Genomic DNA, 15,048 nt, shown 5'->3' with positions numbered 1-15,048 from the left:
GGTACTGTCATGAGTACCCACCATACCAAAGAGATCCTCGTAAGCGTTCAAGAACACCTCCACTATTATTTCCTGGTCAGTAATCACCTCATTACCCACCTTGATGGCCGAATAAAATTCTTAGCGCACCTCTAAATAGCAACCTCGTGAAAAGAGCTTGCTATCAGCGTCCCCTTCTCCAAGCCACCTGATCTTGGATCTTTGTTGCTCAATAGTTCGTTGTAGCAAAGCCAAGCCTAACACAACCAGTTTCAGGGTTTTTCTGCAACCATGTTTCGTCCTCCGAGGGAATTCTAGATTCTTGCGTCACGTCCAGCTTCAGGATCACCAATTTGGCAATGGCCAATTGAATTTTAATATTCCCCATTTTCCTTTGTCACCATGTTTGTAAGTACTTAGCAGTGTTGCGAAGCAAGGCATCCAAGCGCTTGAAAGGATCCACAATTCACGCGCCACACACCCAAGCCTCCTTGATCACGTCCTCAAAGCCTTCCAACTTGGACCAAAAGAGGTCAAATCCAAAACTCATCTTAGCAAAAAACGACGCTCAATGCTAAGTGGAGTGGCGCATGCATGGTCCGACACACCTGTGGACAAGGCTTGCAGCAGACAATCCAGATATAACGAATCCTAGTCAGCAGGGACGATCTTAGTAAGAGTAGGCACCTCCCTTTCGTTGGTCGAGGTAAAACGGTGTTCATGTATATACGACCAACTCCTCTTTAATAATGGAAATTTTTTTTGTGCGTGGCATTGGTTTAGTAGAGGGGTGGGGATTGGTTCTACAAAACACCCGTACATGTAGATTTATTGTTAAAGATAGTCGTACAAAGCATGGTCTAAATGAAACCCGTAAATCGAAGCAGAAGGCTGTACGCACCAAACATAGCTGGCCTCCCTGCTTATAAATAGACACACGAGTGTTTTTAAACACAATGAAAATGAGAGTCAGTCCCGACGTTCCCTCCCATCCGTATCTATCTTTAGGCCGATGAAGCAAAGCCCCTAGAAAAGCCTCCCTGCCCCAACTCGCTGAACCTGAAACAGAAACCAAGAAGACGCGAGGCAACTGATCAGAACGCTAGCTAGTAGCTACACCGATCGATCTCTGGTCGTTCATGGAGAGCAAGGCGACGCGCGTGCGTCTGGGGCTGGCGGCCCTGCTGCTGGCCGGCGGCCTGCTGATGGCGGGCCTGCAGGAGTCCCACGCGGCGGCGACGGAGGCGACGCAGCCGGAGACCACCACGGCGCGCGTGCTCAAGGTGACGGGCGCGTATATGCCGGAGGAGGCCAACCCCTACTCGCGCGGATGCCACGCCAAAAATGGCTGCCGCGGCTGATGTGCACGCGCGTTTGTGCATGCATGGCACTCGTGTGTTTGTGTCTTGTTTCGGCAGGCCGTGTGTTTGTTGACCGCTCGTTTCAATTCGATTTGTTCATTCCTTCATTCCTTACAGCGTGAGAATTAAACGTAGAATGATGTAATGGTATGGAGTACGTACACCTTCTCCTTCTCTGTAGGATGAACTCTTTATTATTTTGGCAATAGTGTTGACCTAGCGTCTCTAGCCGATTCCTTGTAAATTAACTTCATGTGTCGCTAGATCTTCGGTCGACTCAGACTTAACTAAGTCTTAGTTAAGTGAGACAATATATACAAAAAATAAATTAAAAGAAAACTTTGCACGGGTCTTCATGTAAGATCGCAGGAATATATCATCGACTAAGACTTCGTTATGTCAGAGTCGACTGAGATTTAGCAATCCCGTTTAACTTCTTCTATGCACCCTAACTTTTTAAAAATTGAAGGAGTTGAATTGTGAACTGACCTAATTGAATCTTCAGATTTAACTCTTTAAACAAACAGACCCCTATGCATTGCTCGGCAACATATCTTTGCGCGGGCATTGTTCTAGTTGTGTGGCTAGGTCCACGTTAGGATTGTGCATCTGCAAGGATGTGCGATGACGACGGATGCAGGTGGTGGCAGCACATGGCAACATTGGCTAGGTGGTTTTGTTTGAGTACCGGGTCTTGAGTTTCAGGGGTGAAAACTCTAATCCGTAATCGAATATATCCTTGGTATCTCCTTGGTATTAATATATACTCTCTTTATTGGAAAAGGTTATGTGTCTCAATATTACAACACGAATTTGTGTGTGTTTATATTTCCACTTACGAAATCCGTATTCTTTTTTACACTTGATGAAACCCATTGAGACCTTATTCGATTAAACCCTCTGAATCGAATAAGGCCTGAAAGAGACGAATTACTGGAAAAGAAAGTGGAAGCACTTCAGAGCTTCTGACCGTCGTGTACTTGGTCAACCCCCACAACTCTCTTCCAGTACCAGTGCTTCCCCCACAGGTTCCCGATCTGCTCAATGGGCATCCCCTTGGTCTCCGGCAAGAAGAGGTGCGCGAACGCCGTCATGACCAGAATCCACCCGGCGAAGAAGAAGAACAGCCACGCCTTCAAGCGGCACAGCATGGCCAGGAAGTACTGCGCGACGAGGATGGTGAACACGAAGCCCGACGCCACGGTGATGCTCTGCCCGGCGGACCGGACCTCCAGCGGGAAGATCTCGCTCGGTATCAGCCAGCTGAGCGGGCCCCAGGACCAGCCGAAGCCGGTGGAGTAGACGCCGATGAGGAAGATGAGGACGACGGCGTAGGTCCTGCTGACCTGGCCCTCGTCGCGGAGCTTCGCGGCCATGATGGCGCCGATGAGCACCTCGGAGAGGAACATCTGGACGCCGCCGAGGACGAGGAGCGTGCGTCTCCCGAAGCGGTCGACGAGGAGCATGGACGCGAAGGTAGACGCGGAGGAGACGATGACCATGACGATGGTGGAGAGCAGCGCCGCGCTCTCGCTCATGCCGATGGTGCGCAGCAGCACCGGCGCGTAGAAGCCGATGGCGTTGATCCCGGTGAGCTGCGTGAAGGACGGTATGAGGACGGCCATGGCAAGCTGCGGGCGGTACCGTCGCTGCGACAGGATGAGGCGCAGGCCGTTGTCGCCGGCCTGTCCCATTGCGTTGGCGGCGACGATGTCGTCCAGCTCTTCGTCGACGGCGTCTATGCCTCTGATCTTCTGGAGCAGCGCCTTCACCTCGCCACGGCCTTTGCCTTGCTGGACGAGGCTGTTGGGCGTCTCCGGCAGGAAGCTCGCGCCGACGATGAGCAGCACGGCGGGGACGCCGGCTAGGCCCAGCGAGAGCCTCCAGCCCCAGCCAGCCTTGATCTTCTCGGCGCCATAGTTGACGACGGTGGCGGCGAGAGCCCCGAGACAGAGGCTGAACTGGAAGCCGTTGCTGAAGGCTCCCCTGTATCGCGCCGGCGCCATCTCCGACAGGTACAGTGGCACTGCCTGCCATCAAACCGTCAGTATATTTTTCCACGTAGATTACGATTTACGATCAAATATGTAGGAAATTTCTTCTTGTGACCTGATTGGCGAACCCGAGGCCGACGCCGAGCAGCGCCCTGCCGAGGATGGCCATGTAGACGTTGACGGCGCCCCCGCTGACCGCCGCGCCGCCTAGGTACGCGACGCCGCCGAGGATCATGGACGGCCGGCGCCCGTGCCTCTCCGTGAACCACGACGCGACGAGCACGGCCGTGAGGAGCCCCGAGACGTAGAGCGAGGAGGTGAAGAGCGTGAGGAGCTGGCTGTCGAACTTGCAGTAGTTGCCGACGCCGGCGCCGGCCTGCATCCGCCGGTGCACGTCCGGGAAGAAGTCCCTCAGGAACGGTTCCATGGACGACACCCCGCCCGCGGTGCCGATGTCGTAGCCGAAGATGGCGCCGCCCATGGCCGCCGTGATGCATGAGAGCGCCGCGAACGCGGTGACCCTCCCGCCGTACTGCCTCTGGTCCTCGCCGCCGCCAGCGAAACCCACGGCCATGGTACGTCGCGAAGCTAGAGTAGGGCTTGGTATCTGACTCAACGCTGGCACAATATATGATTGACAACTAACTTGGCGAGGCTGCCTTCTCGGATGGGCTCTGTACTGTGCACTGTACTGGTGTTGACTGTTGACTGGAGCGATGCTCAGTTCTCATCGTCGTTCAGTCATAGCTTGATGTGCAATTTGGTTTGAAATTTCGCTCCATGCCATGCCGGATTTGTTTGTTTGTGCGCCGCAGCCACATAACCGTCACTTTTTCCACGCGATGCTTTGACTTAATTGGCAGTGTACCTATCATCCATTAGCACGTGTGGGTGTAACTTGTTTTTTTAGAAAACGTCGGCACTTTATTAATCAAGCAACATAATTACAAAGAGTCTTTCGGATACATTCCAAAGTAGAAGTGAAAACACAAAGACCATTACAACTCAAACATGATTTAGCTAAATTATGAGTTAAAACATTAGACTGCCGACAAATAAACTTGACCCAAGAAAAAAGAATATTCGACATGCCATCTTTGATCTCCGAGACCACAGCACCAACAAGTGAACGATCGCGAACATGAGAATTGATTCTCTGCACCAAAGAGAGGCAATCGGAGGCGATATATCATCGAACCACATCCCATCTCACGTGCAAGGTTAACTGTGTGGGTGTAACTTGTTGGGCCCTCCTTGGATAAAATGTTTTTTCTTTTGGAAAAATGGAGGACTGCAGTCCTGTAGAAAAAGAAAAGGTTGGAAGGAATTGCACAAATACACAACCACTAGGGCAACTCCAACACGAATCATCAAATCACCCCTAAATGTCTAAAGCGCACATATCAATCCAAGGTCGTATGCACCTTTTGTATTCAAAACAATGGGTTGTGGAAAAAGTGCTCCAGAACCTCCGGATGCAACAAAAAGTTTGTACAGTTGCGCCCAGAAAATGGATTTGTGGTATTGTTTAGTGTTTTCTTCACACAAATTCATCCCCAAAACAATATCAGATTGAAAAGTGTTGAGCATAGAAATCGATCAGCTCGTCAAGAAGGACAAGTCTGTTGTTGGTGTCATCGCGATCCAAAGTCATATGCAACATCCACGATAGATAAAAGAGGGCTATTATTTACCTATATATTATAGCATGAAGCCTCACGTACCCGGTATGGGGCCTTCAGGCCTACTTAGCCGAATTAGGTTAGAAATTTATCTTTTGAACGAGATTTGAGTCCTTTCTTGTATGATAAGTCCAACCACCTCATATAAAGATGAGAGGTGACAACTGATTAAAATAACACACAATCACAAACGCATATAGTACTTTTACCCTCCTTTTTACATCTCTCGCTTGAGGAAAAGGGTTTCCTCCCGCTTTATATTAGAGCAACATCAAAGGGCCGACCCATTTCATCTGCACGCGTCCGTTTGGGTCGGCGCGGACAAAAGTGGCGGTCCAACGCGCCGACCCAAACCCAAATCATGTCCGCGTCGCGTCCACGCCGACGCATTTATGGCCCAAATTTGCGTCCTAAATGCGTCGGCGCGGATGCCGAACGGACGCTTCACGCGCCTTCTCGCTGTCCGCCGCGTCCCCACATGGCGGCTGTCCAACTACCCACTGCCCACGCGGTCAGCTTAATTTATGACCACGGGCCCACGCATCAGCGACGGCGCTCGTCCTTTTTTAAGCCGACCGTGCGGCGGGGCCGTCCTCATCCAAACTCGCCATCCACATCTGCCAAACTTTGCTCCCTCGTCGCCGGCAAACCCTAGTCACCACAACCACAACGAGATGGGCCTCTTCTCCGGCGCCAGCGGCAGCAAGGCCAAGGGCAAGGCCCACGCCACCCCTTTCCCCTCAGAGTTCCTCCCGCCTCCATCGGCACCGGCGCCTCGCCGGCAGAGGCAGCGCGTGAACGTGCCAGTGCACCAGGCGGAGTGGCACTGGCAGCACCGCCAGCCTCTGCCGTATCTCGACGTGATGCTGCCGTACGACTGGCATCTGGATCCAGATAGGATCCCAGTGCCGGCGGCGCCGCGGACGGCTCGGGCTCACGCTGAGGAGGTGCGGCGCCGGCGGGCACTGCTGACGCCGGAGCAGCGCCGCGAGGCCGCCTACGCATCCGACTCGCCCAACTGGGTGAGGTGGTTCGCCTTCAAGCACGAGGAGGCGACGCGACGGGGCGTGCACGAGGTCGACCGGAGCTCGCCGCCACCGGCGCTCGTCGTCAGCGAGGAGGACCAGACGGCGGAGGACGCCTACCAGGCGGCCCTTGCGGCCGTCTACCGGAAGAGCGAGGAGGACGAGCGGTGCATGGCGGAGGCGGCGGAGGCAGAAGAGGAGGCTCGGTACGAGGCGGCAATGGCGCATGCACTTGCCCTCTCCGCGGCGGGCGACAGCGTGGTGTCGCCGGTGGCCCTGCCGTCCCCTATCAAGCCGGAGCCGGAGCCGTCCCCCATCGAGCGCTACTCCTGGATGGGAGTAGTGCGCGAGTGGGTACGCGCGCCACCGGTCTGGATGGGAGCGACGCCGGCGCAGGAGGCGGCGTACCTCGAGCACTGGCGCCAGATCAGGGTGGCCGAGGAGCGCTGCGACGGCGAGTACCTCGAGATGCTCGAGCGTGACCTCGAGGAGGAGCAGCGCGAGGCCGAGGAGGAGGCGCGCCAGGCCGCGGCTGCACAGGCGGCCGCACCCCCCCCCCCCCCCCCCCCCGCGCCGGCACAACCCGACATGACGATGCTCTGGAACACGGCGTTCGCCTGGGCCGGGATGGCGCCGACGCTCATCGATCTCACGGACCCCGAGGACGACGACGAAGGCACCTAGGGCAGCACGCCGCCTCGTAGTTTAGGCTGTTTTTATTTTTTCAAATGCAAATGTGGACGCGTGGACTCTCGCCGGCCTTCGTGGCCGGCTTTAATGTTTAATTAATGATGTTTCTCTTTTTTAATATGCATGCGTTCATTTTTTTTCTAGCGCCGTCAAAATGGGTTCAGGCCAGCGTTGGGCGCACGCGCCGACCCAAATGCAGAAGCGGACATCCGTGTCCATCTAGCCGGCCCAAACAGACAAAAGGCGGACAAAATCGCCGTTCGTTTGGGTCGCCCGTTGGAGTTGCTCTTATAAAGTAACGAACTAAGCATCCAACACATCAGTACAAAGTACAATCAAGTCATAAAGTCACACTGGGGGCACAGTAGGACAAGCCCCAAACAAAGCTACAAAGAGCTAATCCGGCTCGGGAGGTGGTGGCGGTGGTGGAGCGAAAGCCGACGCCGAGGAACAAAGACCCGCAATGATGTTGTCGATGACATCTCGGTCGCGCCGCTTGCTAAGCGGTCTCCAGAGCTGTAAGAAGCCACACATTTTATAGATCGCATCAGTCACACGGCACAGAATCACGTGTTCGATGACTAGTTTATTGCGGGTACACCAAAGGGTCCAAGCTAGGGTACCCAAAACTACCCAAGTGGGGGCGCGACTAGCGCCGGGGAGCCTAAGGACCTCCCGAAACAAATCCGGGAGGTTGTCGTGGCACCAATTGCCGCCAACCACCTCCCGAAAGCAGCTCCATAGGAACTGCACCACAGGGCACCGAAAGAAGATGTGGTTGCAGTATTCCGGTACCAAACAAATGGGGCAGAGGCCGTCCCCAGGGCCATTATCTTTTCGGACCTCCGTGCCCGAAGGGAGGTGGCCTCGGACCCATTGCCAGAGGAATATGTGGATTTTTAAGGGGAGTTTGATCTCCCAAAACACAGATAGTTCCACCTGGTCAAGAATCTACCGCTTGGCTCGAGATGCCAAGACAGCGAATTGGGCTCAAGGGAGGGGAGTGGGGGGGGCACTACACTCGAGCAATTCATCCCATTGCTCGAGCTCCATCGCCCCGAAGGTACGGCGGAAGGCAATAGCGCCCAAGTCAGCTAAGGCCACAGCCACAGAGAGTTGTGGGCGGACACAGATCGAGAATAACGCGTAAAAGCGTTCCGCAAAAGGACAGGTCCCGGCCCATCTATCCAGCCAGAATAGGGTGCTGGATCTGGTGCCCACTTTAATGGAGGTCCCAATGTGCAAGATCGGCATCAGACAGATCACCGATTGCCAGAATTGGGACCCTCCAGATCTAGGGGCGAGTGCCAGCGGTTGCCCGCCAAGGTACTTCGCACGGATAATCTCGAGCCACAGGCCGCCCTCCTCGGTTTGAATCTGCCAAAGCCATTTGGAGAGGAGGGCAGTATTCATCCGTTTGGAAGAAATGACCCCAAGGCCTCCTTGGTCTTTAGGCTTACAGATCTCAGACCATTTCACCATGTGATACTTCTGTTTATTGTTCTCTCCAGCCTAGAAGAATCTGGAGAGAAGTTTGGTGACCTCATGATGAAGGGATTCATGTAGACTATAGAATCCCATGATATACATCAATAGGCTAATAAGGGAGGAGTTCATCAGAATCACTCGAGCGGCTTTGGAAAGCCATCTCCCTGCCAAGGTTCCATCCTAGTTTGGATCTTGGCGATTATTGGACGGAAGTCCTTCTCCAGTAGACGTGTGTCACTAAGTGGCACGCCAAGGTAAGTGGTCGGGAATGCCCCCAGGCGGCAGTTCAAGCGATTGGCAATTCACTGTGATTCTGTCTGAGAACATCCCGGGATCATCACCTCACTTTTGGCGAAGTTAATTGTGAGTCCCGACATTTCCTGAAAGAAGAGGAGGAACTTGAGGTTCTGAATATCCTCATCCGATCCTTCCACCATCATAATGGTGTCGTCTGCATATTGGAGGTGGGTCAGACCTCCATTGGCCACAAGATGGGGGCAAATCCCCCTAATGTGGCCGGCGCGCTTGGCCAAGTCAAGGATCGAGGCGAGGGCATCAACCACAAGGTTGAAGAGAAATGGGGATATCGGGTCTCCTTGTTGTACCCCTTGGCTAGTCATGAAGTATGGTCCGACCTCCCCATTTATGTTCACAGTCGTCCGACTGCTCATCACTAACTGCATCACCCGGGTAACCCACTGAGGGTCGAATCCACACTTGAGCAACACCTCCCAAAGGAAGGACCAATGAACGGTGTCATAAGCTTTGTGGAAGTCAATCTTGAAGAACACAACGCGGAGATGTTTGCTCTTGACCTCATGGATCACCTCGTGAAGAACGAGGATCCCATCCAGAATAAACCTGCCTTTCATGAAGGCCGATTGGTTCGGGTGGTGGATCTGGGGGGCGATTAGGGCCGCCCTAGTGGCGTACCCCTTCGCCAAAATCCGAAATATCACATTGAGGACTGTGATAGAGCGGAATTGCCTAATGTCTGCCGCACCCGGCACCTTGGGAATCAGAGAGATGATCCCGTAGTTAAGCCGGGACATGTCTAATGTTCCCCTAGAGAACTCACGGAATAGATCAAGGATGATCTCCTTGACCATCGGTCAGAAAGCCTGAAAAATGTAGACCGACAGTCCATCAGGGCCTGGGGCCGAGGCCGGGTTCATGGCTTTGACAAAGGCCTCCACTTTCGCGGCATCAAAAGGAGCGAGCAGGGCCGCATTTTCCTCCGGGGAGATCTGTTGGTCGGGAGACCAAATGTGGTCGGCAAGGGCGATACCACTCCGAGGGCGCCCCTGAAATAGCGACTTGTAAAAGTCGTCGACCAGCAAGCGGATAGCCTGAGGTTCCTGAAACAGCTGACCTCCTTCCCATAAAAGGGGAATGGAGCAGTGTCGCCTACGACCATTAGCGATGGCTTGGAAGTAAGCAGTGTTGGTGTCCCCAAACAGCACCCAATTCATAGAGCCACGCTGGCACCAAAATTCCTCCTCCTTGGAGTAGATCTCCATGAGAGAGTCTTCCAAATTGTATCTAGGAGCCCATTCCTCTGCGGAGATCCTAGCAATATCTGCACAGAGATCAAGGGCCCGGATCTCCTCGAGGAGGGAGGCCTTCTGGATCCGAAGATCCCTCCCAATGTCAGCACCCCATCCCTTCATGAACTGCCTAGATCGCTTGGATAGGTGATGCCATTCGTCCAGGATCGACATCTGCCTATGGGGCTCGGTTGACGCCGAGACCCAGTGAGCCTGGATGGCTGCCACAAAGCCTGGCTGCCGGAGCTAGAAAGCTTTGAAACGGAACGGCAGAGGGGGGGCGTGGTCTCTCATCCCTAGATGATAGGAGAAGGGGAACGTGATCGGACCCGATGCACGTAATAGCCTGGAGAGAGGCTAAAGGGAACTGAAGCTCCCAGTCAGGGGAGACAAACACACAGTCCAGCACACTAAGGGTTGGGGAAACCTGTCTATTGGTCCAGGTAAATATTACCCCGACCCTGTCCAGCTCTAGGGGTCCTAGGTCCGCTACCCAGTCGTTGAAGCAACGAATCTCCGCAAGATCAACACGCGAGTTGCTCTTTTCCTCGACAGAGTGGAGGAGGTTGAAGTCTCCCCCTACCACTACAGGAAGGGTCGCAGAGGTGATCTTGGCGTGGAGTTCGGCCAAGAAAGCAGCCGAGCGACTATGGTCGGCAGGGCCGTAAACCACGATGATCTCCCACTTGAAGTTCATATCACGCTCCCAAACCTCGATGCTAACAAAGTGGGATCCACGATCCATGGAGCCCACCTCAAAGGTGGCATCCTTCACACCTAGAAGGATGCCGCCAGAGTGACTCGTCACTCCACTAGATGGCAACGAGTGCCATGCGAAAAGATGTCTGCTAAGGCGCTCAAGTTCTACGAGAGAGAACTCGATGCACATAGTTTCTTGGATTGCTACCACATCTATGGACTCATCGCGCATGTATTCAATGAGCTGCCTGCGGCGGCCATCGTGACCGAAGCCCCGCAGGTTCCAGAATAAAGCACGCATGATCACTCCCATAACGGGTCCTCCTGGGACCCTACTGTAGTCATAGCACTAAGGGCACAGCGTAACTGGGCAATATGTGAACGCGTCCGACCACGGATCTCACCCGGGTCATCCGCAAGGCGGCCCCGACCCCCAGCCCGGCGGGGCATAGGGGGTGGGACCTCCGTAGTTGCTGCCACTGCGCAAGCCCGAGTCGCCGCGAGGTGGCCCTCCAGAATCACCTTAGCCTAGAGGGACGCAAGCTGCTCCAAAACTGGGCCCTTCTCGCCACGGAAAACTATAGCCGAATCGGCTGCGACCTTGGCCAAGTGGCCAAGTGGGACGCCAGCAAGAGCAGAAAAGGAATCGATGCAAGCATCATCAGAAACGGGACAAGGGACCTGTGAAAGTGCTAGTTATCGACTATAGGGGTGTGAATAGGCGATTTTTATGGAAGTCTTCAATACACGGGGGCTTTGAAGACAAACGATAGAAATGAACCTATTGGTATGCAGCGGAAGGTAGACTACACTAGACAAGCCATAGTCAAGTAAGCAATGAAGTGAAAACACGAAGACTATCAGCAGCTAGGTAGTATGGATCAGGATGGAAGATAGTATGAAGCCAAACAGTAAAGAGTCTTCACTTAGTGAAGTCAATCAGATCATACAGGCATGCAATGACTTCACGAAGACAAACTATAAAGTAAAGGGAAGTGAAGGATAGAACAGTAGCTTGTTGAAGACAAGGATTTGGAAGACCAGTTCCAGTTGTTGTGACAACTGTACGTCTGGTTAGGGAGGCTAAGATTCAACTCAGAAGACCGCGTCTTCACCTTATTCCCCTTGAGCTAAGGACACACAATCCTCACCCAATCACTCTGGTAAGTCTTAAAGGTAGACTTCCAAACCTTCACAGACTTCGTTCACCGGCGATCCACAATGACTCTTGGACGCTCAGAACGCGACGCCTAACCGACTGGAGGATTCACAGTCCTCAAGTGTAACAAGTCTTCAGGTCATGTAGACAGAAAGACTTCAGTGATGCCGAACACTCTTTGGCTCTGGGTGTTTTGGGCTTTCTCCTTGCAAGGATCTCTCTCTTTCAAAAGCTTCGGAGGTGGGTTGCTCTCAAACGACAAAAGCCGTGCACTAACTCTGAGCAGCCACCAATTTATGGTGTAGGGTGTGGGCTATTTATAGCCAGGAGGCAACCCGGCCTGATTTGTCCAAAATGACCCTGGGTCACTAAGGAACTGACACATGTCCAACGGTCAGATTTCAAACACACGTGGAAGCTTGACTTGGGCTACAAGTAAAGCTGACTCATCCAGCTCTGGATAAGATTTGCTCTCATTGTCTTCGCTCGAAGACATAAGATTTGGTTGAGCATCACCTCAGTCACTCTGACTTTGTTCACTTGGACCCCACTTAACAGTGTGGTGGTTCCTATGACTCAACAAAGAAGAAAAGGAAACTACGAAACTACTATGTCTTCATACTCCATAGTCTTCATACGATGTCTTCTCATGTCATAGTCTTCAATGTGAATCTTTTCACAGACCACCATTGTCTTCAATGTCTTCACACATTTTTAGGGGTCATCTCTGGTAGGTAAACCGAATCAATGAGGGACTACTACCTGTGTTATCCGGCAATTCTCACGAACATATTAGTCCCTCAACCAAGTTTGTCGTCAGTACTCCAAAACCAACTAGGGGTGGCACTAGATGCACTTACAATCTCCCCCTTTTTGGTGATTGATGACAAACTGGTTGAAGTTTTCAACGGGGACAAAAGTATGTGAAAGTTGGTAATTACATCATTGTCTTCATAAGTAGCAAAAAGGCTCCCCCTAAAGATGTGCATATAAGTAGTTTGCTTTTGAATGCAAATGCACATGGCAGGTTTTACTTTGTGGAGATCCTCTTCAACTTATGAAGACAATTCATCATGCATATAAAGATATAACAAAGATAATGACATGCATAATGAAAAATGGACGTCTGCGGAATGACTTTATGCAGAATTTATCATAGCATCACGAAAAGAATAGCAGAAAAAGTAGCAGACGACCATCGAGTTTAAGTGTTACAACCCAAAGAACCAAATGTATAAAGAAATGAGAGTTGTAAACACTTGGCAAAAATAGTGCAACCACCCATAAGGACCTGCTTGAAGACTATCAACTCATATGCTTCTCCCTCTTTTGTCAGTAATGACCAAAAATGTTTGAAGACATAGAGTATCTACTTGTTCCCATTAGTAGATGTAGGTGCAGGGTCGATGTTGGAGTTCGGTGGTGCAGAAGGGCCTGGTGCAGTGTCGAGATGCAGTGAAGCCATGGTTGGTGAAGTGGCGTCGTCTTATTCATCAACGACTCTCGCAACAACAGTTGCAGCCGAAGACGAGTACTCATAATCTTCTATTGATGGAGTGTGGCGCCAACTTGCATTGCGTGGAGGTCTGGAATCAAATTTGAAGCCCTCAGTGAAGCCATCTTCGCAAAGATCTTCTTCAGGAAAGAGTAGTGTGAGACTCTTCCAAGACCGCCGACAGGCTTCATGGGCTACGAATGAGTTCTTGGTGGCCAAGTTTCTGATGTGACTGACGTCCACCAATATACTCTGCATCTGCCACTTTAGCCAGTCATGATGCTTATCCTGCTTCTGATGTAAGGCCACAAGAAGCTCTCGGTCATTGAGAACACGAGTACGCTTCCGAGGCCTTTCAGCAATTGTACCGCCAGTGGCTTCGGTGTTTTCACGGTGAGGCACACGTATATTGCCAGCTAGAGGATAAGCAGGAGTTGCAGCATTGGGGACATGAGTGCCTTCTATCGGATGCGTGAAGCTTTGATGATCAACATTATGAAGATATAGAGGTTCCTTGGAAGGCTCTGGGTAGATGGCTTCGTGATACGTCTCCGTCGTATCTACTTTTCCAAACACTTTTGCCCTTGTTTTGGACTCTAACTTGCATGATTTGAATGGAACTAACCCGGACTGATGCTGTTTTCAGCAGAATTGCCATGGTGTTATTTTTGTGCAGAAATAAAAGTTCTCAGAATGACCTGAAAATCAACGGAGAATTATTTTGGAATATATAAAAAATACTGGAAGGAAGATCCACGTCAGGAGGCCCACACCCTGTCCACGAGGGTGGGGGCGCGCCCTACCCCCCTGGGCGCGCGCCCCTGCCTCGTGGGCCCCCTGACGCTCTACCGACCTCAACCTTGACTCCATATATTCACTTTCGGGGAGAAAAAAAATCAGAGAGAAGGATTCATTGCGTTTACGATACGGAGCCACCGCCAAGCCCCAAACTCTCTCGGGAGGGCTGATTTGGAGTCCGTTCGGGGCTCCGGAGAGGGGAATCCATCGCCATCATCATCATCATCATCATCATCAACCTTCCTCCATCACCAATTTCATGATGCTCACCGCCGTGCGTGAGTAATTCCAGCGTAGGCTTGCTGGACCGTGATGGGTTGGATGAGATTTATCATGTAATCGAGTTAGTTTTGTTAGGGTTTGATCCCTAGTATCCACTATGTTCTGAGATTGATGTTGCTATGACTTTGCTATGCTTAATGCTTGTCACTAGGGCCCGAGTGCCATGATTTCAGATCTGAACCTATTATGTTTTCATCAATATATGAGAGTTCTTGATCCTATCTTGCAAGTCTATAGTCACCTATTATGTGTTATGATCCGTTAACCCCGAAGTGACAATAATCGGGATACTTACCGGTGATGACCGTAGTTTGAGGAGTTCATGTATTCACTATGTGTTAATGCTTTGGTTCGGTACTCTATTAAAAGGTGGCCTTAATATCCCTTAGTTTCCAACAGGACCCCGCTGCCACGGGAGGGTAGGACAAAAGATGTCATACAAGTTATTTTCCATAAGCACGTATGACTATATTCGGAATACATGCCTACATTACATTGATGAACTGGAGCTAGTTCTGTGTCACCCTAGGTTATGACTGTTACATGATCGATCGCATCCGGCATAATTCTCCATCATCGATCCAATGCCTACGAGCTTTTCATATATTGTTTTTCGCTTATTTACTTTTCTGCTGCTACTGTTACAATCACTACAAAACCCCAAAATATTACTTTTGCTACCGTTACCTTTTACCACCGTTACCACTACTATCATACTACTTTGCTACTAAATACCTTGCTGCAGCGATTAAGTTTCCAGGTGTGGTTGAATTGACAAATCAGCTGCTAATACTTGAGAATATTCTTTGGCTCCTCTTGTGTCGAATCAATAAATTTGGGTTGAATACT

General features: G+C 51.6%; 3 protein-coding genes across 3 annotated transcripts; 1 reads left to right on the top strand and 2 right to left on the bottom strand.

The window, feature by feature from the left end:
* Positions 1 to 2,064: 2,064 nt before the first annotated feature.
* On the bottom strand, positions 2,065 to 3,975 carry LOC125547973 (hexose carrier protein HEX6). The gene is made up of 2 exons (XM_048711694.2): positions 3,450 to 3,975; positions 2,065 to 3,370 (listed from the first exon to the last, which is right to left on the bottom strand). Exons 1-2 carry the CDS (start codon positions 3,906 to 3,908, stop codon positions 2,297 to 2,299), a joined length of 1,533 nt encoding a protein of 510 aa, XP_048567651.1. The 5' UTR covers positions 3,909 to 3,975; the 3' UTR covers positions 2,065 to 2,296.
* Positions 3,976 to 5,690: 1,715 nt separating this feature from the next.
* LOC147978584 (uncharacterized) lies at positions 5,691 to 6,725 on the top strand. Its single transcript, XM_087514806.1, has one exon. It carries the CDS (start codon positions 5,691 to 5,693, stop codon positions 6,723 to 6,725), a length of 1,035 nt encoding a protein of 344 aa, XP_087370932.1.
* A 2,606-nt stretch (positions 6,726 to 9,331) lies between these two features.
* LOC147978583 (uncharacterized) lies at positions 9,332 to 9,940 on the bottom strand. The gene has a single exon (XM_087514805.1). The coding sequence runs from the start codon at positions 9,938 to 9,940 to the stop codon at positions 9,332 to 9,334; it is 609 nt and encodes a 202-aa protein (XP_087370931.1).
* Positions 9,941 to 15,048: the final 5,108 nt, after the last annotated feature.

Source organism: Triticum urartu, chromosome 3A (genome assembly GCF_056163025.1).
Source record: "Triticum urartu cultivar PI428250 chromosome 3A, HENAU_Tu73, whole genome shotgun sequence".
Taxonomy (NCBI): domain Eukaryota; kingdom Viridiplantae; phylum Streptophyta; class Magnoliopsida; order Poales; family Poaceae; genus Triticum; species Triticum urartu.
The sequence above is the reverse complement of the archived record's forward strand: the minus strand, read 5'-3'. Positions and strand labels throughout refer to the sequence as shown.